Raw genomic sequence first — 23212 nt, forward strand, 5'->3', positions numbered from 1 at the left:
TGTTCCTATGGTAACTACAGTAATTGTTTACCTAGGAAAGCAATATTGGAGATTTATAATTTAAAGCTATATACCAAACATAACACCTTTTGGTTACTGCTGGCCTTAGTTCTCTTTTTCTCTCTTTCTGATATCCTACTGGAAGGGGAGGGACTGAAATTATTTTGTGTCTATGTCCCCTGCCACTTTTACAGGTTCTCCTTCCCGGTTGACATTTTGCACAGAAAGAGCTACAAGCAAGGAGACAGAGCTGGCTCCAAGTCACCTTCTGTGGTAGGTGGACTGCCAACCAGCCACGTGCTGATCCCAGTCTCTGTTACTGCTGGAGCAAGGTTGTTCTGTGCTACGTATTTCCCAGTCTTTTGCCAACCTCCTTTGTTCATGGAGGGAACAAGAATCAGATCACAGTGTCAGCAGGAGGAATTAGCTCGCCAAGAATAGCTGGCAATAACAGTGTTTCAGCTGAAATACACCAGCAGAGTGACTAGTGTGTAGCATCGCAGTGACGTTTTGCCACTTTCATTTGCAGGTCAGAGTTTTGTTCAGGTGAAATACATCATGTTTATACTCTGTTCTGTTTGTTTCCATGCAGGGTAGTCCTGAGGGTGGCTCTCCAACCAAAGGGCAGTTCTCTACAATGGGAATTAAATGGATTTGTAAGAACGTTCTATACCTCTGATATTAATATTTCTCATTAAAGTGAGGTCTGGATCCTGGAATGAGTAAAGTTCCCATGGAAGAATCAGTTTCAGAGCCCGAAACTCCTCTGCCCTGTATTCATATCAACCAATAATAGTGGCACAGATCTGATCTCACTTTGGGTAGGTTTGGGGACTTTACAAGATAAACAATACCTTCCCCACCACCTCCCTGCTGTTCAGCAGAAGATGCCAGTCTGGAGTGCAGACGTAAGCAGGGGTGACTTCATATCCCGAAAGGAACCTACCAGTCGAGTTTTAACCCAGTCAATACTCTACTCACTGCAGAGAGAAGACAGTGTATCACATAGCAGCATAATTGGAGGTTTCATTCTTTCAGCCTTCATCAGAAGCACTCCCCCACTCAGATCAGAACTTGCTGAGTAGAAACAGGAACACCAGCGTCAGATTTTGAACGATACGAGAGCTCTAAACCACTTCCCCCAGCACAGAAAAAAACAGTCTTAGGAAGGTATGGAGTTTCCTGAGAAGCTTAGTGTCATTGAATTTTTATTTTTTTTTATGTGGAGTCAAGTGCATTTCTACAAATTTCAATTTGGAGGCCTGTCTACAGCCCAAGCTTTCCTTTCAGTGTGTGCACGCTGATTGCATTTAACTAAGATCCTCACACATCAGGTTTGAGTTTCTTGTTGAGTGTGCTGGAATTCTTTGGGGGAAAACAGTGATGGGAATTACATAGGAGAAGGTGGCTGGACACAAAATGCATACATACTTAAAGATATTGGAAATAACAGAGGAAACAAGAAGAAATCACAAAAATGTCATTCTTTTTTATTAATTTTACAAAATTGAAAATTCTTATAACAATTGAAATAACATCATTGTGACCTTGAATAATAGGAATAATACCTTTATTCATAAAGGTAAAATGTAAGGCAAATTTCCTTAGCTGGAGTTACTGACCCTGGATACTCCTACTAATATGAATCAGAGTTGTAATGCTGCAAAAGTTCTACGTACCCATTTTGGCAAGTACAGCCACTTTAGACATGAAATTCACTCTCTGGAAAGAGCAAAGAAGGAATTATGGGGACGACACCTAGAACAATTCCCTAGAGTAAATTAAACCATTTTATGTTGGTTTTTTATTCACATGCCCTGCAAACTGGTTTCATTCTTCTAAAATATTTTTTGTAGGAAAATCTGAGGGTTTCTGTATTCTACAATCTTTTAGCTACATCTGATGCACCCCGCTATTCACACAAATCTCCATAGATATGTATGTGTTTGTGTTCCCCTCTTATACTCTTCTTGCAAATATCCTCATCAGAACTCTGTATTCTGTCTTCCTCTCTCATGTCTTGTTTTCCACTGATGGACATACGGGCCAGACCAAGCAAGACCTTGTAGACACCTCCAGTCGTAGATTCTAAATCTAAGAAAAGAATCCTCACCCAGGGACTGCATAATGTGGAAGAAGTTTCACAGCTAGGTTCAGTTTGGAATTTCTGAGTTTTCCCAGCTACTAAGAGCTGGATCGCTTCCTTGCACAGAACTAGAGCAGTCTTGGAACTGTTGGGCATTTCGGTGCCTCCTTTACACCTATGCACAATCAAGAGTCAAAAATTAGTTATAGATTCCTTAAAAGCACACTGGTATAATATAGATATCCCTCTGAGGAATAGGTACACTTTGGAATCTATGAAGAGAAGTGGGCACATCATAATGCCTCTTTCTTTGTCATCCTAAACAAAATGTTTAAGATAGCTCAAATGAATTGAGCCTTACAAAAGACAATTTCCCTTTATTCACTCTGAAGAGAACGTGAAGTTTATATATAAATAGACATACAAAGTCAGGCACTTGCATTCCTCAAGATTGGAAGGACAGCACCAACTAAGAGAGTAGCACCCTTATTATACTGTGGCAGGCTACTATTTTCTTTTAAAATGTCTTGTATATCGCATTTTGCACCTTTTTACTCTCCTTCTGTGCAATAGAGTTGCCATTAGGGTACTTGCTTGGGAAGCAAGAATAATTGTCGTGATTTTAATTATGTCATGAACTATAAGCATGCTAGATTGTTCCCACCTTGCTCCATCTTCTCTGTCTTGTCTAGTAGGAAGTAAATATTGTTGTATTTATTAGAATATATGTGTATAAATATAAATACAAGCACATCATATAAATTTTTTCCATTTTTTCTTTCTTTTTTTTTTAGAGCTTGTCTTATAGACTACTTGGTAAGAAAGCAGGCATCTGGATCATCTTAGCCAATACAACATCACCTTCTTGTCCACACTCTGTCTTTGATTGTGCTGCCTGTGTCCCACAGGGTTTATTCATTCTGGAACTGAGGTGAATCCAAATTGATATTCCTTTAGCTTTGTTATTTTCAGTCTTAACAAGGAGGAGTGGTTAGCATGCTCTTTGGATATATTGATTATACCTGGAGACTTATTCATACTCTTTTTACCCCTGCAATTTTCTGTATGCATGAGCTCCTCAGAGTGCGGAGATTCAGAGCATGTTCAGCCTTGCCCAATGTGTTAGTATTCTATAGGTGTTACTGCCACAGAAGTAATTAGTGTTACCAATAGTGAGCTTATAAAATGTAGTCATTATGTCTCCTTATTCAGGTACTGGTTTATTTATTTTTTACTGATGCTGTTGCAAACAGGTACAGGAAGCTTTCTATTTAGTTACTTTTAAAATAGTGTCAAAATAAGAGGGGAAATTTCCTGGTAGGGGAAAAATAACCTACCGTTACTGGAGAAGACACTGATTAATTTTAGGGATTCTGTAAAATGGTTGAGAATGATGGGAAGGGAGGAGGGGAGAAAGGGGGAGGAAGAGGAGCAAAGGAAAAAGAGCCTTTTTTATACATGTATTTATTGGGACCCTGTTTAAAAGGTCAATGAGAGGCATTAGGAATGTAAGTGCCATGGCCACCCCCATCCATTCTGTTTGCCTCCTTTAATCTTCGATCCAGCTGCTCCAAACATCTGGCACAGTGAACTCTGACTCTGGGCTCTGATTCACAAGGACTCTTTGGGGATGTGTGTGTAAGAGCTGCTCTGCATCCAGCATGGCTGCATCCACACAACTCAGTGTGTCCTGCTTGTGTGGGGATCATCTCCCCCATCTGCTGTGGGTCACCCACCATCCTGCCAGCCAGCTGGGTGTCTCCGTTGCCAATGAGAGGTGGCTGCTTTCTGACTCCCTCATCACACTGTATTGGCAGAGGGAGTCCCTGGGGAGGCAGAGAACTGCTGTCACAGCCCAGCAAAGCAATGGCGCTTCCCCTCTCCCCAGATCCCTTGACATTGCTTCCTTCCAGTAATACCACTTTGCCTTCGGTTTCACCTTTCCCTTCTACAGACACATCCCTCCCCTCCTTCTTCCAGTCTGTGCTTTCTCTACAGATATCCATCCTCTCTTTTTCTCTTTCTCCTGCCTCCTGACCTTCTAGTAATTTCACAGCCCATGGTTAGTGGGAAGGACAATGTCTGAGGGGACCGTGGGTCTGGGGAGAAAGAGGAAGGATGCTCCTTTCCCATCACCCCACCAGGGCAGTGGCAGGAATGGGGAAGCCCCCTGGTAACTAGCGGGCTCTCCCTTCTCATGCAACCTATTTCCATCCCTTCAAGCATCAGCACAGAGGTCCTTGGAGCTAAGTAGAGGTAACAAAGAGTTAGATACACCTCCCCTCCCCCCCCCCCGCCCCGCCCCACAGAGCCCTCTGCTTTAAGGACTGGCCTCTGCTTTAAGGACTGGCCTCTGCCAGGACTTCAGTGACTGAAGGAACCAGGAGAACTGGGGAAGGATGTGAAGCAGGTGCCGGCTGATGGGCTCCCGGCCAGTCCCAGACTGGGGCTGAAGGAGGATGTGAAGGAGAAAGAGGCCAGAGGATCCACACCTGGTGAGGACTTATGGGATCCCTATCCTTCATCCTTCGGGATGAAAGGAGCAGCCAAGCTGGTAATCTGGTGAAGAGAGACAGCAGTAAAAGGATTACAGGGGATTAGGAGTGCGGACGGAGATGTAGCAAGACTGTCGCTCTTCCTCTTGTTCCCCAACAACTTTCTCAACGTTACCTCAGATGGGCAGGCATGCTGGGGAGGACACGATGCAGGTTGGATGTGGCAATGCAGTCACCCTGGGGGAACCACATCAAGTAGCCACCAGAATTTGGGTCATTCAGTAGTTGTTTTAAAAAAAAAAAAAAAAAAAAAGATAATATTTTAAGCAGCAACCCAAATGGGGGGAACCAGCAGGGAGTGCCAAGCTGCGGAGCAGAGAGATTGGCTGTTAATTCTCGAAAATGGATGCACGAGCTAATCCTTCCCTGCAAATACAGCCTGGTAAATGGTCGGACCCAGCAGCCTTTTAAATGCCAGATCAGCTCTTACTTAAATGGCATTTTGCTTTATTATTTATTTATTTTATTTTACTTTATTTATTTATTTGCTAAGAATAGCTTTGAATAAAGAGATGATCTCTGTCTGCCGTTGTGTTGTGATGGTTCCTTGTTGTTTGTTGCTGTTGCTGCTGCTGTAGGAGTGCGGGGACGTGTTGAGTTTGTCAGGGCTCAGGCTACCTAGGGCCCCTGCCACCCGCACACGCATACCCACACCCCCACATCCCACGCTCAGAGCCGTTCTGCCGGCCCTGTGCCGGGGGTCCCTGCCCACCTCGGGGGAAGGAGCCGTGCGGTGCAGCCGGCAGGAGAGGAGCGGGACGGCTGAGTGTGAATGAGAGCAGGAGCCTGGGTGTGTAGGGCTGAGCAGTGGGAGGGAGGAGGAGAGAGGGAGGGGGGATGCAGGGATGCCGCAGGAGAAGGTAAAGCCTCGGCTGGCTTCGTGAGGGAAGGGTTAACCGAGGAAAGGTGTATGTGTGGGGAGCAGGTAGTTAGCAGGGGAGAGAGGTGCTGTGGGGTTTGTGGGAGGGTGGGGAAGCGAAGGGACCGGAGGGTACCGAGCTTGTGGGCAGAAGGTAGGCAAATAAGCAGCCTGCCCGTGGGTCTGCAGAAACGGTCCAGGGATGCTGGCTGCGGAGCCAGGGGGCTGGCAGGGAACTGCAGCGCCTGTGGGCCCAGGGGGCCCGGGGCGGGGGGCAGAGGGTAGGGAGCTGGGCAGGAAGGGGGGGGTGGCTGCAGGTGGCACCTGCCGTGGGGAGGAGCGGGGGGCCGGCGCAGGCGGGGAGCAGCCCGCAGGGGAGAGGAGCGGAGGGGCACATCCCGCCGGCGGGGCTGGCAGCTCGGGCTGCCCTTGGCAGGGGCATCGCTCCGCGCCTCGCCGTGCCCGGTGCTGTCGCCCGGCAGCCAAGGGAAGGGACGAGGGCTGGAGAGGGCAACCTGTCCTTCCAGTGGCAAACAGTCCCTCCTTTCTGCTTGATATCGCTGTATGTGTGTGTGTAGGGGAGGGTCGTCGCTGCTCTCGCATCCCTCTCTCTCTCTTTGCCAGGGTGCAGCAGGCAGAGCCCAGGGCTGGCAGGCTGCTTGGTTTCCTAGAGGGATCTATGCCACTTGGTGGCACTAAAAAGTTGCGCTGAAGCCCAGCGCTCTGCCGGTGCAAAAGGGCGCCCCTCGCCCCCCAACCCCGGACCCGCAGGTGCGGCAGCGGAGCGCCCGGGCCGCCTCGCAGCGGGGCCCCCGGGGGGACGGGAAAACTTTGGCGGAGCCAGTTCGCAAAAGGCTGCCGGGACCGCAGGGGTAAACTCTTCCCCGCGACTCGGTTTTAAACAGACCCTCCCGAAGCAGATATCCCTTTTTTTTTTTTTTTTCTTTTTTCTTTTTCTTCGGGTGATGCTGTTCTGAACCGAGCATCGCTTTCTTACCTGCCGGAGGAGGGTGGTGCGGGAGGGAGGTGTCGGTTTATAGGAGGACTTTGCAACCTTCAAAGCACTTGGAGAGCTTTCCTCGCAGGGCAGAATGCAGGGTTAGCCCCTTATAAATGCAGAGAGGTTGCTGCCGTGCATATGTAAGGAGGGGCGGAGGTGTTTAAGCAGGTGGGTCAAGCCGCAGCAAGTATATAGAAGACCAAGGCTGTGGTGGCAGAGAGCAAAGACCCATCTGTTGTTTCATTGTTTGTTTGTTTATTCCTCCTCCTCACGCCTCCCCCCCTTCCCCCCCCCCCCCCCCCCCCCCGCCCTCCCTTAAATCCAGGGACCATTCACGCCTCTTGCAAATGAGACTTGGGCGATGCTGAGAGAACAGCGTGTTGCATGGCGTGTGTGTATGTGCATGCATTCGCGGGGGTAGGATACTCGGTCCTCGGCATTTGTCTGTGATCAGAAGAAAACAGGATGTGCCCATAGCTGGAGGAGTGACAATGCTAGCCGAGTGGGGCTCACCTGCTGGTGATCTTTGCAGAGGCATTTGAGGATTATTCAGCTCCAGAAGGTCTGTGCGAGGAATGCTATCTCTGCCGTGGCTGAAAATAGGAGGTGCCTACCCCTACCCGTCTTGATTATTGCCACTGAAAGGACCTCTTTGCCGCCACTGTAGGAAGAAGCAATTGCTGCCACCGACAAGGTAATGATGCAGGGTGGGAGAGGGGGTTTGTGTGCCCTGGGTTGCGGACAGAAACCCTGTGGATGCAGGAGGAACTCTTTCCCATCCCTCCCTCCCTCCTGTTTTTGCTCTGTGCCCCAGTTGCCGGAGGACAAGCACGGCTCCTGGGGGGCCAGCAAGCCAACTGGTGGGGCACACCTCCAGGGGCTGCTGGGGCATCAGCGGGTCGGGACGCTGGAGGGCAGTGGGCAGTGACCCCTCCCCAGGAACAGTATATGTGTGGGGCGGGGGGGACTGGGGTACTGCAATACCTGCGCTTGGTGGTGTGTGTGATATAGCCCTTCTGTTCACCAGTGGGGATTTGTCTTGCCAGGAAGGGATAATGGAAATGGGGATGTATTTGTTTTCCAGAGACAGCCAGGCTTAGTTCAGCCATAGACTTTTCTGTGTGACCTTGGGACAAATCACTTTGGCTCTGCTCAGCGAGTCCCGTCTGTTCCTTATTTAATAATCGGAGCTAATGTCTCCACGTACAAAAATGATTTATGAAGGGTTGAGAGGGACAGCGATACCACTAGCCGAGCAGGGAGACAGAGACCTAAGAACCAATGTGTATGCACACATATACGTCTGTATGCACAGCCACTTAGTTGTAGCAGCACAGGTAGGTATGCTGGGAGTTAACCTTGTCCAATAGTTTCCTCTAAGACCTAGCTCTATGTATTTAATTTATTTGTAAAACAATGTGGTCGTGCATGGCAAATGTGACCACCATGGTAATTTTTACTACTGGTTGATTTTTAGCTAATTTTTTTTTTTTTTTTTTTTGCCTTCCCTAAACCTGCCCAGGAGGTGAAAGCTGGCGCGGGCGGTGCTCAGCACCAGGGACAGCGCCCGCCCCGCCGCTGTCCGCCCCGCCGCTGCCCGCTGCCCGCAGCCGGCAGGCAGCGCTGTCCCGCACCCCGGGGCTCCGCCGCCCCGGCAGCCCCACTTCCATTCGACCTCCTCCCCGAGAAGGGCTTTCTGGTGGCTGTGGGGGAGACTGGGAGTAGGGGGAGGCCGGACGTTTCTTTCTTCTAGTCTTGAGGACAAAGCTGGGGACCGTCTCGAAAGCGGAGTGGCGGAGGTCCGTCTTGAAAAGACACCACTCTAAACAATATTGAAAGGAGAAGGTGTATTGAGGAGTTAGCTGCCAGGCTCTTTTAATTCTCTATGACTTTTTTTTATTACTGTATTCCTAAACATTTCTATCACAATACTACTATTTTGCGCATTCTCAAATACTTTAACTACATGCTAATATTTATGCTACATGATCAGGAATGCCAGGGTTAATCATTATTTCAAATGATCAGAGCATCTTTCTGGGGTCTCTATATAGGTTCTTTGTCATTTTATTTGCCAGCATGTTTATAGCTTTTTTGGTATAGTGGTAGTTCTGGAATGCCACAGTAACACTACTCTTGTTGTGACTTGCTAGAAAATCTTTTTCGGAATTGCTATTGCTTTTTCTTGATCATCTTCTCCAGATCATATGGTTTTGTTAATTAATAAAATGTCTAGGATTACAGCTGAAATCACACCAGAGCTATTAGTTCCTGCATTATATGGTATAACAGGTTTTTGGTAACAGCAGCAATAAGCAGTATATTTAGTGGAATTGCAGAGATCATTGCAAGTTTTGCTGGGAAGTTAAGCACCTACATATTAAAATCAAAATTGTTCCATCAACAAGAAAGTGTGTGTGTGGGCATAATATGGGGAAGAACTTCGGATTGCTAAGGATCTTGTTGGTAATTCATAGCATTCTATGTTTATTATCTACGAAGGCATGAGATGAGCACACTAGTCTGTTACTTTCAGTGGCTGTTCTGGCCAAATGGTTAAAATTCTTCTATGCTGCTTAGTTTCCTCCTGTTCCTAAGTAGAATTACAGAAAGCTGCTTCATAGTCTTTCCTGTTGTATAAAGCTGTTTCCTTTGACAAAGGGCTTGATCCAATGCCTGCTGGAATTCACAGAGCCGATAATGCAATGACTAATGGTTGTTTGACCTTTTTTTTTTTTTTTTTTTGGTGAATGGAAAATTTAAATGCAGTAGACACCTCAAAAGAGAAAAATGTGCTCATATTCATGTTTTTCAATCAAAGACCATTTGAGTGCATCAGGTTTTGTGTGATCAGAGTTACCTCCGAGAAGTGGGTGTGTGGGGCCTCCTGCAAACTGAGCCCCTCTACACCATTGGGAGCTAGATTGCCAGAACAGCTTGAACCCAATGCTTAACGTTTGCAATGCCAATAGCCAACAGAACTGAGCAAAGGCTTAGCATCCTGAAGGTACACTTTTTCCTCACATTGGTCACCGCCGAGATGAGCCGAGAGGTCTCTTTTTTTACATAATTGTTTTTCTAAGGCAGTTCCATCTTTTGCTATCCAAAGATCTTCACTGTGCAATAAGTGGCAGGACTGACTCTGGACCAGTAATTCAGTTGCTGCTTGGTAAAGTTTTGTCTTCTCTGATGATGAAACCTAAGTTAGTTCCTTGGGATATACTAATTTGATCCATATCTGTATCGACATATATTATCTCATATCTGATGGCATTGAATTAATTGCAGTATGTACTGTAAATGAATGCCTGAAAAGCATTTAATCAGCAGGTATGTGGCTGTAGGCTATACAAACATAGCATATAAGTAAAATTTGTCACTACATATCAATGGATTTTGGGGGCCTAAGTTTTTGTGATTGCTCTGATCTGGAAAATCCTTTAAAGAGATGTTAAACTTTAGATAGGTCTTTACAGACTTTTAACCAATAACATTCTTCATGTGTTTAATACTGAATATATTCCTAAGTACCTTCCTAGGCTGGACCATAAATTCTCACTCTGTCACAGCACTGTTCTGCGGTTCAATAATCCGGCATTTTATTTTTATTATTTAAATCTTCCTGAAGATTTAGAGATTATGAAGAAACAGGCTGTAAACTTGCAAAATTGTAACAAAGAAGCAACCTGAACGAAAGTATTGCTCTTTCTCTCTTTTTAAATTTTTTTTCCCCTGATATAAAATAGGCTAAATCAAAAACTTCCTTTGCTGAGTTTGTGTTTTACCTATTAGAAGCCACACAGCCAAGAGAATTCAGATTGCAAAAAAGACAGGTCCTTCACTCTGGGGGTCACTAGTGGGCGCTGCTATAATAGTGCAAGTCACAGGGGAAAAGGGTTTCATGCTTAAGGTTTAAACACAGTTACACCGGCGGTAGTAGAAGCCCTTAAGAAAAGTCAGACGTGCCCCATGTATAAACTCAGCCACGTACATAGTGGAAAATCAGCCTTTTATTAACTGCTGTTCATAGTTTGATTTTTGATCAACATTTAATTAATGCTGTTAGATATTAGGGCTCTTTTTGTTTCTTTTGGTCCGTACAGAGTGTAACTATAGATGGATTTGCATTTGAGGTTGAAATAAATAATTTTAAGAATTGCGTGATGTTTCATGGAATATTACAGATGCTCATTTTCTACTCGGTTAAACCTCAACATGAAGTAGCTGGAACTCTGCCCTAAAGGAACAGCTGAGAATTTCTCCTGACAGAGACTGGCATCAAGTTTTTACTGCCAGAGAGCACAGAGGTTATAGGAACATGTCAAGTGCTTCATCAGATCTGTGTCTTCAGTCATCTGGGTAGCCCTTAAATTTTTGTCTAGGGCAAGACTGAGCAGAGAACAGACAGGCAGAATTATCTTTCTGCCTTACTACTTCTGCAGTTGCTCCAAGTGTGAAGCTAGTGCACCAGAAGACTGAGACCAAAGTGTCTGTCATCTGTTGTTAAAGCATGTGACTTCAGGATTAATTTATGGTTACATCCATAGCTGAAATAAGCTAGGAACCTTGATACACCAGTAATTAAGTGCCTGATTCCATTTTGCCTATGTTGCAGTAAATTAGGAATAACTCCCTTGATGCTGAAGAAATTGAACAGTGTGAAAAGTAAATTTGACCCTAAGTGCTGTGCATGTTGATTTGCTTGTCCATCAATGAAAACAAGTAAATGCAGATAAATTATTAATTGGGAAACCATTCCCATTACTTTATGCATGCATTCAAGAGTTCACTGTCTTTGATGCTGCTGATACCTCTGTTCTCAGTCTGAACAGCATGTCAAACTCCCTTTAGGGTTATCCCTAACAATTTAAACAGGAGTTACATTTAAGCTTATGAAATTTTGCTTAATTTTATTTTAGTACTCCTCCTGCTTGTAATAATAAGCTTCCTGTAGTAGGAAAGAATGGTAATCAAAAAGTGGTGTGACTTGTATGTGATTCTTTTGGGACAGAAAAGCAGTAAAATTGTATATTTGAACAGTTCCCTTGGCCATCTTCTCTTCAGGAAGATGTTCTCCAGGAAATGTAATTAGGTTGCTTAGTCTATATCAGCTCTCTGCTCAGACATTTCAGCCTAAAATGGGATATGTTACCTGATTACTCTCATGGCATCTTCGCATGGCATAACCAGCTGTATCCAGTGGAAGGATGACAGGCAATAAGCACAAATTGAAATATAGGATATTCTGTTTAAACATAAAAAAAGAACCTTTTTTTACTGTGATTGTGGTCAAACACTGGAACAGGTTGCCCAGAAATGTTGTGGAGTCTCCATTTTCAGAGATGTTAAAAACCTGACTGGACATGAAGCTGAGAAACCTGTTTTAGTTAAAATTGCTTTAAGCAGGGTGGATGGACCAGACAACTTCCAGAGGTGCCTTCCCACCTCAACCAGTCTGTGATTTTTAGGTTTATGAGAGCAAGAGTAAGCCCATAGAACCAGATCTCTATTATACAAATACAAATGCATTGAAATTTAGCAGGCTCACTTAGCCACATTAATATAAATTCCAGGTTGTTTCACTGCATCAGGAAAGCCCACAGAAAACATTGACTTCAGATGTTTTGGATATGAGTCCAAAGCCTAATACTATAAAACATAAGCAGTTTTCATGGTGTACTTAGTAACAGCTTTGTAAGTCCCAAGTAAATAGACTTTTACTTTAGTACAGTGGAGTATATGAAGAAAATTCATTAATTCTGGAGCAACTGCAGTCTGCATCTGCCCCCTTCTTTTCCCTTGGATACCATGGACTGGAAGGATTTGATTGCTTTCAGAACTTGCTTTTGGGCCATAGGAACCCCCTAGCCATGAGATCTGCTATTATTATGGAATCAGAAACATAAAGGAGACCTTCAGCTTTACTTCATCCTTTACCCTGTAATTTTATACTGATTGATACAACTGTAGTCAGAGAAGAGCAAACAGCTGTTCTTTGCAGTGAAGATCAAAATGGCCTTGCTGCCCTCTCTTTCTTGTGTATCCTGTATGGAAATTTTTTAATCCATAGACATAAGACCAAGAACAGTATTACTAAGCTTGACCAGAAACCTGGTTGATGTGTATTGTAGAATTAAAATGGTGGATGGGGGGTGGATTTTTTTTTGTGTGTCGCAAGCTCACCCCAATCCTCTGAACTCTCTCTATTTGTACATATGCAGCTGCACAGGCAGCTAGGTTATAAAAAGGCATCTAATTGTATATCCAGTTACAGTCTGAGGCAGAGCTGGCATTTGTCTAGATATAGTTGTGCTCTGTACACATAGCCTTAATTTGAGAAGCTCAGAAAAATAACCATCCATGGTTTTAAATAACAGAGTACTATTTCTGTTCAAATGTTAATAAGTTAGTAAATAATTAAAGATTTTTTTTAAGTGATAATACATTAAATTAATCGGAGGTATAGGAATTTAATAGTTGTGATATTTTACAAAGATATTCCCTGTCATTCATCCTTCAGACTGTTTGCAGATTATACCGTCTTCAGAGTCACGGAACAAACAATTGGAAGACATAAGTAGTAATGATATTCTGTAATTAGAGACTAATAAACCTGAATTGAACTGCTGTTATTCCTTAGTGACAAAGGGTTGCAATATTGATAAACGAACTCTTCACAGACTAGAAAAAAACTTCTTGAAGTGTTCTACAGTTGTCTGAACCTTATTTCATTATTAACACTGTCTATTACTAGAAATTAATATTACATGAACCTATTAATATTGTAATTAATATTACAAAACTATTCCTACACAATGTTTTCTCTTTTTAAAGATTTGGATTTCATTTGGGAATATTCACTAAAACTAGTGCATGATTTCCTCTGTGTAAATAGTTTATTATTTATAGATGTCTAGGTAAAATAATAATGAAACAAGGCTAACCTCAAGCAGAAGAATGTGTTTAGGTTTGACTGTCTCATCTTCAGAATCAGGAAGATTTTCACTGTGGGACTGTACTGAATGACCTAGTTATGAGGGCTAAATTTGAGATTAAAATACTGCTAGATTTTGAACCTGGAAGAAACAGAGGTAGATTTCCTATGGCAAGGGTTTCTTTCACTTTACAACATCTGAGCATTATTAATGATTGTTAATGAATTAGAAATGACTGGTGGGTCTGAAATGTATGGAAATTTCTATATTCTTTTTTATTACGTCAAAAGATTTATGTCAGTAAAACTGAGATCAGGTTCTGTCCCAGAAATTTGCATTTGTTTTGTCAATAATGAAACTGGGCATGTGGTTCACTAATTAGCTCAGCACCTTCCTCGATTTGAGAGTGTGCTTAACTTTCTGTACTATCAATGGATCCACTGGCCGGTGTAAAGCAATAGATGATACTTTAATGTGCTCAGGGATCAAGACCTGGACAAACTACTGTTTAAGCACTATATTTAAAACCAGAAGCATCCTGCTGCAAACCCACTGCGAGGTACAAAACATTTTCAAGTACATTTTCAAGTTCCATTAACCACAGCCCGAGATATGAATTCTTTGCTAATTCTTTTCTTTTTTTCTTTTTTTTTGATCCTTCATCAACACTAAAGCCGAGTGCAGATTGCATTGCAGACTATCGGCAAACATAGCAGATCAAATATTTTAGGAAGTAACGCATCTGTATAGTCTCTATGTTGACTTCTTTCTATCAGTGAAGTCTGTGTAGTTGTCCACAGTACCAGGATTTGTTGAATTGCCTATTGGCGATGTTTGATTTAAGGATATAAAAAGATGAAAAGAATTTCACTGCTCTGCTGTTTTAGAATTGTTGTTCCCCTGCTGAAATATTCACTGCTTAGAACAAATATAAATATTAATAACAAAATCAGTTTTCTTAATCCTAACTTATTTTAAAAGTTAATTTGTTTCATGTTGTGGCTTACAAAGCAAAAACAGTTTACAGATTTGAAGAACCAGATCCTGCATTCCTTAGAATATTTCAAGAACAGCTCTGTTGTTGTCAGCAGCAGTTTCCTAGGGCTGTAATTGATAACATAGTACAGCCCGAGGTACATTAGTGTGACATATGCATTTGTGATATAGAGACTGTCTGAAAGTAAAGGGGTTTGTTTTCCAAGACACACATTAGAAAAGGCAACATCTTTCTTCTTTGGAATTAAATACTTGTCTGTCTTTGTGCTTTTGAAAACATTTCCCAAAAGAGTTCTTAAAAAAGAGTGTCAAAGACAAAGACACCAATTTATACCAGCGGAAGTACAAGCCTAAGATTGTGAAACACTGAAGTACAACAAAGTTTTCCAGCTTGAAAAATGACGGAAGCAAGTGTATATAGGAGAGAATGTATTACAGTCATTGACAGCAGCAGCAATAAGTGCAATTTTAGAACAGATTACAAAGCTGACTTTATAACTAATTTTAAATTTTTTTTTCTCTTATTTTTTCATTTTTGAAGGTTATGAGGATTATGATCACATGTGCAGCTCTGCATAGCTGTCCACTTGGAGATGATGGTGACTTCTTAGAGAATATACGCAAACTCCTGGTTAACCATCAGCACAGTGCTCATTTTATCCAAGATATTTGATAACTGCTTTTCACCAGCTCTCCGTTTTTGTTCCATCATGTTGTCTCTACCAGCCTAAACCATTTCCTAAAATGGTCCTTTTGCTGTTCCTTGCAATCCTGTTATTGAAGGAAGATGTCTGTGGGAACTTTGGGCTTTTGGTTTCTGCACAGGCCAATGAAAGAAGGGTGGTTGCACATATGCCTGGTGATATTATCATTGGAGCTCTATTCTCTGTCCACCATCAACCGACTGTTGACAAGGTTCATGAGAGAAAATGTGGAGAGGTAAGAGAGCAGTATGGCATTCAGAGAGTGGAGGCAATGCTACATACCCTTGACAGAATTAATTTGGACCCCACACTGTTGCCCAATATAACTCTAGGATGTGAAATAAGGGACTCCTGCTGGCATTCTGCTGTGGCTCTGGAGCAGAGCATTGAGTTTATAAGGGACTCTCTTATTTCATCGGAAGAAGAGGAAGGGATGGTGCGATGTGTGGATGGATCTTCATCGTCTTTCCGCTCCAAGAAACCCATTGTTGGTGTCATTGGACCTGGCTCTAGCTCAGTTGCTATCCAGGTCCAGAACTTGTTGCAGCTTTTCAATATACCTCAGATTGCTTATTCTGCCACAAGCATGGACCTAAGTGACAAAACTCTGTTCAAGTATTTTATGAGAGTTGTGCCATCAGATGCACAGCAAGCACGGGCTATGGTGGACATTGTCAAGCGCTATAACTGGACCTATGTTTCTGCTGTACATACTGAAGGTAAGAGGTTGGGTTTTTTTCCATATAAGAATGCCTTCAAACTACTTTGATGGGGTCAAATAGGTAGATGATGATAGTTTGATGTTGTCAGTTTCTTGCCAGTCAGTTGTCAACAGTATAAACTTTTACTTTACTTAATAATAATTTCACATTCCCTATGGGGCTGGAGTAGCATCATGTTGATAATGGCTGAAAACAAAGTTTGAAATACAGGATTGTGTGTTTTAGGGCCACTTGTTAGAAGTGCTTATTCTGGAGTCTCCTAAGTGACTTTAATTTAATTTAGTCGACGTTTATTTATTTTTCTTAATCTACCAATCAGTGTATTTGTGTAGAGTAATCGTTTTGACTGTATTGGTATCAATGGGTAATGAGAAAGAGTCTGGTCTTCCTAGTGCAGAAGAGAACTAAATCATCATCTGAAACTGTAGCTGAGTCAGAATGTGTTCCTGCTTAATATCTGAGGCACAGAGGCATAAATACTAGAAAACATGTAGTTCTGGCTAATATTTGAATGCAGGTTGTCCCAACTCCTGGAGACCAGAACTATTTCTGTCCTTTTTATAATACTCCATGGAGTATTGCAGCCACTTCTTGCTCTGTATCTGGCCATTGGTTTCGGGAGTGAGCAAGGGAAGTCTCTTCGAATCTTCTTCACACACTTATGCTCCATCAGGTACCCAGAAAATCAGAACTGTGTGCTAAATTGTTTTCCTCTTTTTATTCGATTTAGAGCTTGAGCTTTTTACCCAGTGTTCAGAAGAGTATATGATTAAAGGGAGATGCTATGGAAAAGCTTACTTGATTTCATTATTCCTTGTATTGGCAGAGTTGAGTGGGTTCATCTTGCTATAAGTGACTAGAATTTCATACTGCCTAAAGAGCAGGTTTCACCAGTCCCTGTCTAATGACAGTATCATTTAGTGCGTTTTCTGGAATTAGGTTCTGTGATTAATTTTAGGATCTCACTGGGCTGCCTCCGTTCAAACAGACAAACTCAGAATGGAAGGCTCAGAATATGATCTGGGAACGAAAAATATTATTAAGAGATTGAGTAGTGGTGACGGTGTTTCTGAACAGCAGCAGATGCTGCTGGCTTTATTACAACCAATAGAAAGCAGATTGTCCTTCCCACACACTGAGTATGCTTCTCTGGCAGCCTTGATGCTATTCAAAGCCCTTTTTGGGGTGATGCTGGTCCAATGCTCGTATGTAGAGATTGTCGTCCTCCTACAGATATATAGAGAACTCATTCTGCAGTATTTAAAAAAAAAAAGTTAGAACTTACATGCAGATTGCTGCAATCATGTTTCCATCACGATAACAAAAGCTGGTAAATAACTGCAGCCTCTTTTGTATGGGGATGCATGACTATATTGACAGTTTAATATAACAGTGTATAAATCACCCTACGTCACATCATGTAGTGAAGGTACTCTGTGCCAGCTGATGCCTTTGGCATGGCTTGGTGTGCAGCTTTCGCTTCACAAATATGTATGAATAACATCATGGTCAAAAATAATGCCACTGATGCATCACATTAGCATAAGATTTTATATCCTGACTACTTTTGATGACTTGTCTAATTTTTGCTATGAACAACTTTTAGACCTCTGCTTATTGAGAAGGGATGTTTATATATTCAGTGTGGGAATTGTCAAGCTTATATCAAGGTCTGATTCTGCACAGAGTGAGAATACTTACTTTTACCACTTCCCATGGACACTCTGTTTGGAGCAGATGGTAACATATGGCTTGTTAATCTTATGGCAGAGGAACTTTGAACTGCGCGTTGGAAAGAAAGGAATAGGGACACAAGGGTTGAAGCTGGAGGTAGCTGCTATGGGCAAGACAAGAGTAGAAAATGACAGAGGAGCTGGGTGTGAAGAAGGAGAAATCATGAATGATATATCTAGTACAACACATGCCTACTTCTGCCAGTGTCAAAGTGGACGAGATAGGTGGTACGTTGTTAAACCTGAGGCCTCATATCATTCATAACATGTTTACAGCAACATAACTCTGGACTTCGGTGAACAAACATTAAACTTGGGTTCTGGGAATCTTACGATCCTATCATCTATTTGCATGGTCTGGTCATGATGATGAATATGCTCTCCATTTAAATAACATCACATAAATGTTTTCTAACAATAGAACAGATGGTATTTATAATAGGCTAGACAAATACAAACTGGTCAAGGTATTTCTTTGAAATGTGACAATGTCTGATGTTCTGGACACTTTCCAAAGATTATGGAAGATGTTGTCCCTTCCAGGAACAAAAAGATTTTTTTAAAAACACCTCAAAACACTCCTATAGATGAATGCTAAATTAAAGTAAATTGAATAAGCAAACAAAAGAGATATTCTTTATTTATATTATTTTTATTTTTAAAATTAATTTTCATTTTAATATAGCATCTGTTTACTTGTAAGCATTCCTAATATGCCCCTATACTCTGTGTCCTACTTTCATAGGTATTATTTCAAAATAGGTGAAAAAAAATTGTTGAATCTCTCTCCTTGCAATTTTTATTGACTTAGGATCTTGCCCACCCATTGGGAGAGGACCTTCTTTCAGTGCCTCCAGTAATTCTGGCCATCTACATTCATTATTTTTAGCTAATCTTCATGCATTAGCCAGAATATTCTGAAATATGATCTCTGGTCTCTGGGAAGGATTTCCAAGGAGAGGGAGGGTCCTCTCTTTCAAAGCTGGACTGGGAGAAAAGAAGAGGTGGAAAAAGCTCGGTTATTTCATTGCTTTGGTAGTTCCATCAGCAGATAAAGTTATAGGTCCCCTTTTGGTCTAGTATAAGAAAAGCCTGGGATAAGTCAGTAGCTTCATAATAAAAAGCTTCCTGCTTGAATCTTTCCTTCTGCACTTACTAATTATACATGTCTGCAGGGAATTAATATTTTGGGAGGTTGATCTGAAGTTTTGTTGTTAAATCCTTATTCAAGATTTAAAATACGCAAAAATTTTGAGAGGTTCTTGTAAGCTTTGCTCACTTGACATTTAGCGTCATGGTTTAATCTAGGTAATGCCTCCAGGTGTGCAAATAATCACTAAGAGTAATTTTTTTCCTAAGAATTGGAAGGTAGCAAGCACTATCATCAGTGGAGCTCTTGTAATTTTAAGGAGGAAGTTTCTGCAATCCAATTAATAGGAAATATGAGTAATAAATGAAGGATATTTCTCATAAAGCAACAGTCATCTCCACTTACTGTAGTGTATTTTACATATGTCAATCAGAAATCTCTGCAAGTCTTAGTCTTAGGTTGCAACTCCCCTTGCTCGGCTCTGTCAGGAATGACGTGTGACACTGGCGTCATTATCTTCCCCCACTCTCCAACACTTCCTTGCATTTAATGATTTGTGGGGCTCTACTCTGAACTGATCTGGCTTTAAAATAAAACTTTTTCACCCACCATCAGGGCACTTTTTAAAAAAAACCTCATCAGTTCTGGAATCCAGGTCACGCCATGGCCCCACAAAAAGACATGTAAGGCAGGGAGGTAGGAGTGAGCGGGCAAAAAGGGAAAATGTGATGGGAAATTCCTTGTACTAAGGACCTATCACTTAAAGCCTGAAACAAGTGCCTTCAACTTTATGGATTGCTACAACAGGCTTGCAGGGCATGCTGGAGACCATTTTCTTTGAAATTTGCATACTGATCTAACTCTTTCAGCTGGTCTTACAGATGTTTTTTTTTTTTCCACCACTGTGATAGGAACAGAGCTTAAACAAACTTTCCTTAAACTCAAACCAACTTTCACTTCTCAAGCCAACTTTGCAGACAGACAGCAGGTCAATAATGCAGTCAGGAACTCAGTCTGTGCCTCTCTCTCAGGCAAAGTAGCTCAGCAGAGAGAAGCCCTCCGGTTTAGTGTCTCAATTTCTCAGAGCACTTTAGGGATCTTTTTTAGCTCATGTAACTGTTGTCCACCCCCAGAGAAACTAATGCATGGACAAGGGAGTAGAGAGGAAAACTTGTGCCTGTATCTGGATTTGGGGTGGTGATGGTTGGCATGCAGATGGGCCATGGAGCTCAAGCACCCTTGGAGTTTTGTCTCGGCTTTTTCTTGCTTAACCACTTGGCACCACAACTAATCAGAAATGGTTGGGGAAACAGGAAAGAAGCTGTCTGTCTGCCCTAAAGAGACAAAGAACTCTCTGTTTACCTCATTTCCTATATGAAAGCATTCCCTGGTCTTTTTGAAAGATCAGAGAAAAATATATACAATTTTCTCTTCTCCCATCATTGTGGTTTGAAGGCCTCATTGAAAGCTTATTTGAAGTCAATACTCCCCTGTTGACTAGACTGACATTTGGATCAGGCCTCCCTACTCAGAAACAAGGTCAATCCCTGAGAGTCTGTGCTTAAAATTTGCCTGGAGCCAAATGAATTAATAATTTGAAAGGCAATTTTCAGTGCCATTGGAAATCATTTATTTTGCCACTCTGAATAGAGTGAAGAAGTGATGTATGCTGGAAAAATAAAACTGCACAGGGGTACAATTGAAACACAATAACCCAAATTTATTGGGGGTAGCAAGGGATAAATTTCACTCCATTATGTAAAAGGTGCGATTTACTTTTGAACACAGCGTTAAGAACGAAGCCACTTTGTTAACATTTTCTTTAGAGAGCTCGGCAGGTAAACATTGGATCAAACTCATCCTCAAAGTCCTCTCTGTTTAATATCACTTTCCTCCATTTAAATTTATCATAAGTGAATATAAAGAGGTGGTTCACATTAATTTTCTTAGGATGTACTCAGGCAAGTATAACAAAAGCAGAACTTTTTTTTCCTGCAGATAAGGGTTATTTCACACATTTCCTTTCATGTTTGTTCAAATGTGTCTAGTTACAAGACTATTTTTGTCTACATCCTGTGCTACCAAGTAAAGACCAAAATGAAAATTAGTCATAGTATGTGAGAATAGGATGAAAAAATGAACTAAAAGGCTGCAACAAGTTGACCTTAAACCTGCTGCTTGGAACAAATTGTACTTAAATGATGTGAAGGTTTTCTTTCAGACTCTAGATCTTCCTTCTTTAGACACAAAAACTATATCATGTCAGAAATATTATTTGCTTTTCAGAAAATAATATGATTTAAAAATAGGTTTGTTTTATTTTAAGCATAGGTGATATTTTTCCATGCTTTATATGCAGAAAAAAACACATAGAAATAATGTACCAAAAAAGGTCATTGCTAGTCCATGAAAATATTTTCAATTTCAAAGAAAATTTGTTTCTAAAAATTTGTTTCTAAAAATTAAAGAATGTCCTGTCTCAAGACTGGAGAATGTCCTATTTCAGCAATGTTTCATTTTTGCCCCTGGCCAAAATAATTACTTGGGGTTTTTATTATTTTTGAAATTACATTTATATTTTATTTTTTGAGACTTTTAAACCATTTCAAACATAAATGTTGAGATCAGGATGATCACAATTTGATATGCTCCCAGTCACATTAATCTTGTGGCAAAAATAAAAGATATCTCTCATCTGAAGGAAAATATGGGAAATGAAAAACCCAGTTCCAGTCCTATCCTGTTGAGATATTTGCTCATTTTTATTGAATGTTGACATCTATAACAAAGGTGGTGCTTTTTTTGCCCAATTTCAAATATTTATCTTAGCATCACAATTGTGAAAAGTGAGCAAATGCTATCAATCAGCTGGGAATATTGAGATAGAAAACTGAAGTACCATCATGTACAGCTTCTTTGCCTCAGTCTTTAGTAGTCAGAGCGGTTATCCTCAGGGTACTCAGCCCCCTGAGCTGGAAGACAAGGACGACGAGCAGGATAAACCCCCCATAATCCAAGAGGATGAAGTTAATGACCTGCTAAGCCACCTGGACATTCACAAGTCTATGGGGCTGGATGGGATCCACCCGAGGGTACTGAGGGAGCTGACGGAGGAGCTTGCCGAGCTGCTCTCCATCATTTACCAGCAGTCCTGGTTAACTGGGGAAGTCCCGGATGACTGGAGGCTCGCCAATGTGACGCCGATCTATAAGAAGGGCTGGAAGGAAGATCCGGGGAACTACAGGCCGGTCAGCCTGACCTCGGTGCAGGGGAAGATCATGGAGCGGTTCGTTTTGAGGGTGCTCACGAGCCATGTCTGGGACAACCAGGGGATCAGGCCCAGCCAGCACGGATTCATGGAAGGCAGGTCCTGCCTGACCAACCTGATCTCCTTCTATGACCAGGTGACCCGCCTAGTGGATGAGGGAAAGGCTGTGGATGTGGTCTGCCTGGACTTCAGTAAAGCCTTTGACACTGTCTCCCACGGCATTCTCCTAGAGAAGCTGGCGGCTCACGGCTTAGACAGGTGCACTGTTCGCTGGGTAAAAAACTGGCTGGACGGCCGAGCCCAGAGAGTTGTGGTGAACGGAGTTAAATCCAGTTGGCGGCCGGTCACGAGCGGTGTTCCCCAGGGCTCCGTACTGGGGCCGGTCCTGTTCAATATCTTTATCAATGATCAGGACGAGGGGATCGAGTGCTCCCTCAGTAAGTTTGCAGACGACACCAAGTTGAGCGGGAGTGTTGATCTGCTCGAAGGTAGGAAGGCTCTGCAGAGGGACCTGGACAGGCTGGATCAATGGGCTGAGGCCAACTGTATGAGGTTCAACAAGGCCAAGTGCTGGGTCCTGCACTTGGGCCACAACAACCCCAGGCAACGCTACAGGCTTGGGGAAGAGGGGCTGGAAAGCTGCCCGGAGGAAAAGGACCTGGGGGTGCTGGTTGACAGCCGGCTGAACATGAGCTGGCAGTGTGCTCAGGTGGCCAAGGCGGCCAACGGCATCCTGGCCTGTATTAGAAATAGTGTGGCCAGCAGGAGCAGGGAGGTGATCGTGCCCCTGTACTCGGCGCTGGTGAGGCCGCACCTCGAATGCTGTGTTCAGTTTTGGGCCCCTCACTACAAGAAGGACATGGAGGTGCTGGAGCGTGTCCAGAGGAGGGCAACGAAGCTGGTGAAGGGCCTGGAGCACAAGTCTTCTGAGGAGCGGCTGAGGGAACTGGGGGTGTTTAGCCTGGAGAAGAGGAGGTTGAGGGGAGACCTCATCGCGCTCTACAACTACCTGAAAGGAGGTTGTAGTGAGGTGGGTGTTGGTCTCTTCTGCCAAGTAACTAGCGATAGGACGAGAGGAAATGGCCTCAAGTTGCACCAAGGGAGGTTTAGACTGAACATTAGGAGAAATTTCTTTACTGAAAGAGTGGTCAGGCCTTGGACCAGGCTGCCCAGGGCAGTGGTTGAGTCACCATCCCTGGAGGTATTTAAAAGACGTGTAGATGAGGCCCTTAGGGACATGGTGTAGTGGGCATGGTGTGTTGGG

At 42.8% G+C, this 23212-nt stretch overlaps 1 protein-coding gene across 2 annotated transcripts in view; it reads left to right on the plus strand.

Annotated features, from left to right (window-relative positions):
* Window positions 1-6163: 6163 nt before the first annotated feature.
* The window catches only part of GRM5 (glutamate metabotropic receptor 5), a 298495-nt gene continuing 281446 nt past the window's right edge, over window positions 6164-23212 (plus strand). Inside the window, exons 1-2 of one of the 2 annotated variants that reach the window (XM_075140174.1) lie at window positions 6164-7194; window positions 14973-15854. In XM_075140174.1, the coding sequence (XP_074996275.1) occupies window positions 15176-15854 (679 nt within the window). In that variant the 5' untranslated portion in view covers window positions 6164-7194; window positions 14973-15175. Of the gene's footprint in view, window positions 7195-14872; window positions 15855-23212 lie in introns of those variants that run through there. The other variant, XM_075140175.1, reaches the window with a different exon arrangement.

This window comes from Calonectris borealis, chromosome 1, assembly GCF_964195595.1.
Source record: "Calonectris borealis chromosome 1, bCalBor7.hap1.2, whole genome shotgun sequence".
NCBI classification, from domain to species: Eukaryota; Metazoa; Chordata; class Aves; order Procellariiformes; family Procellariidae; genus Calonectris; species Calonectris borealis.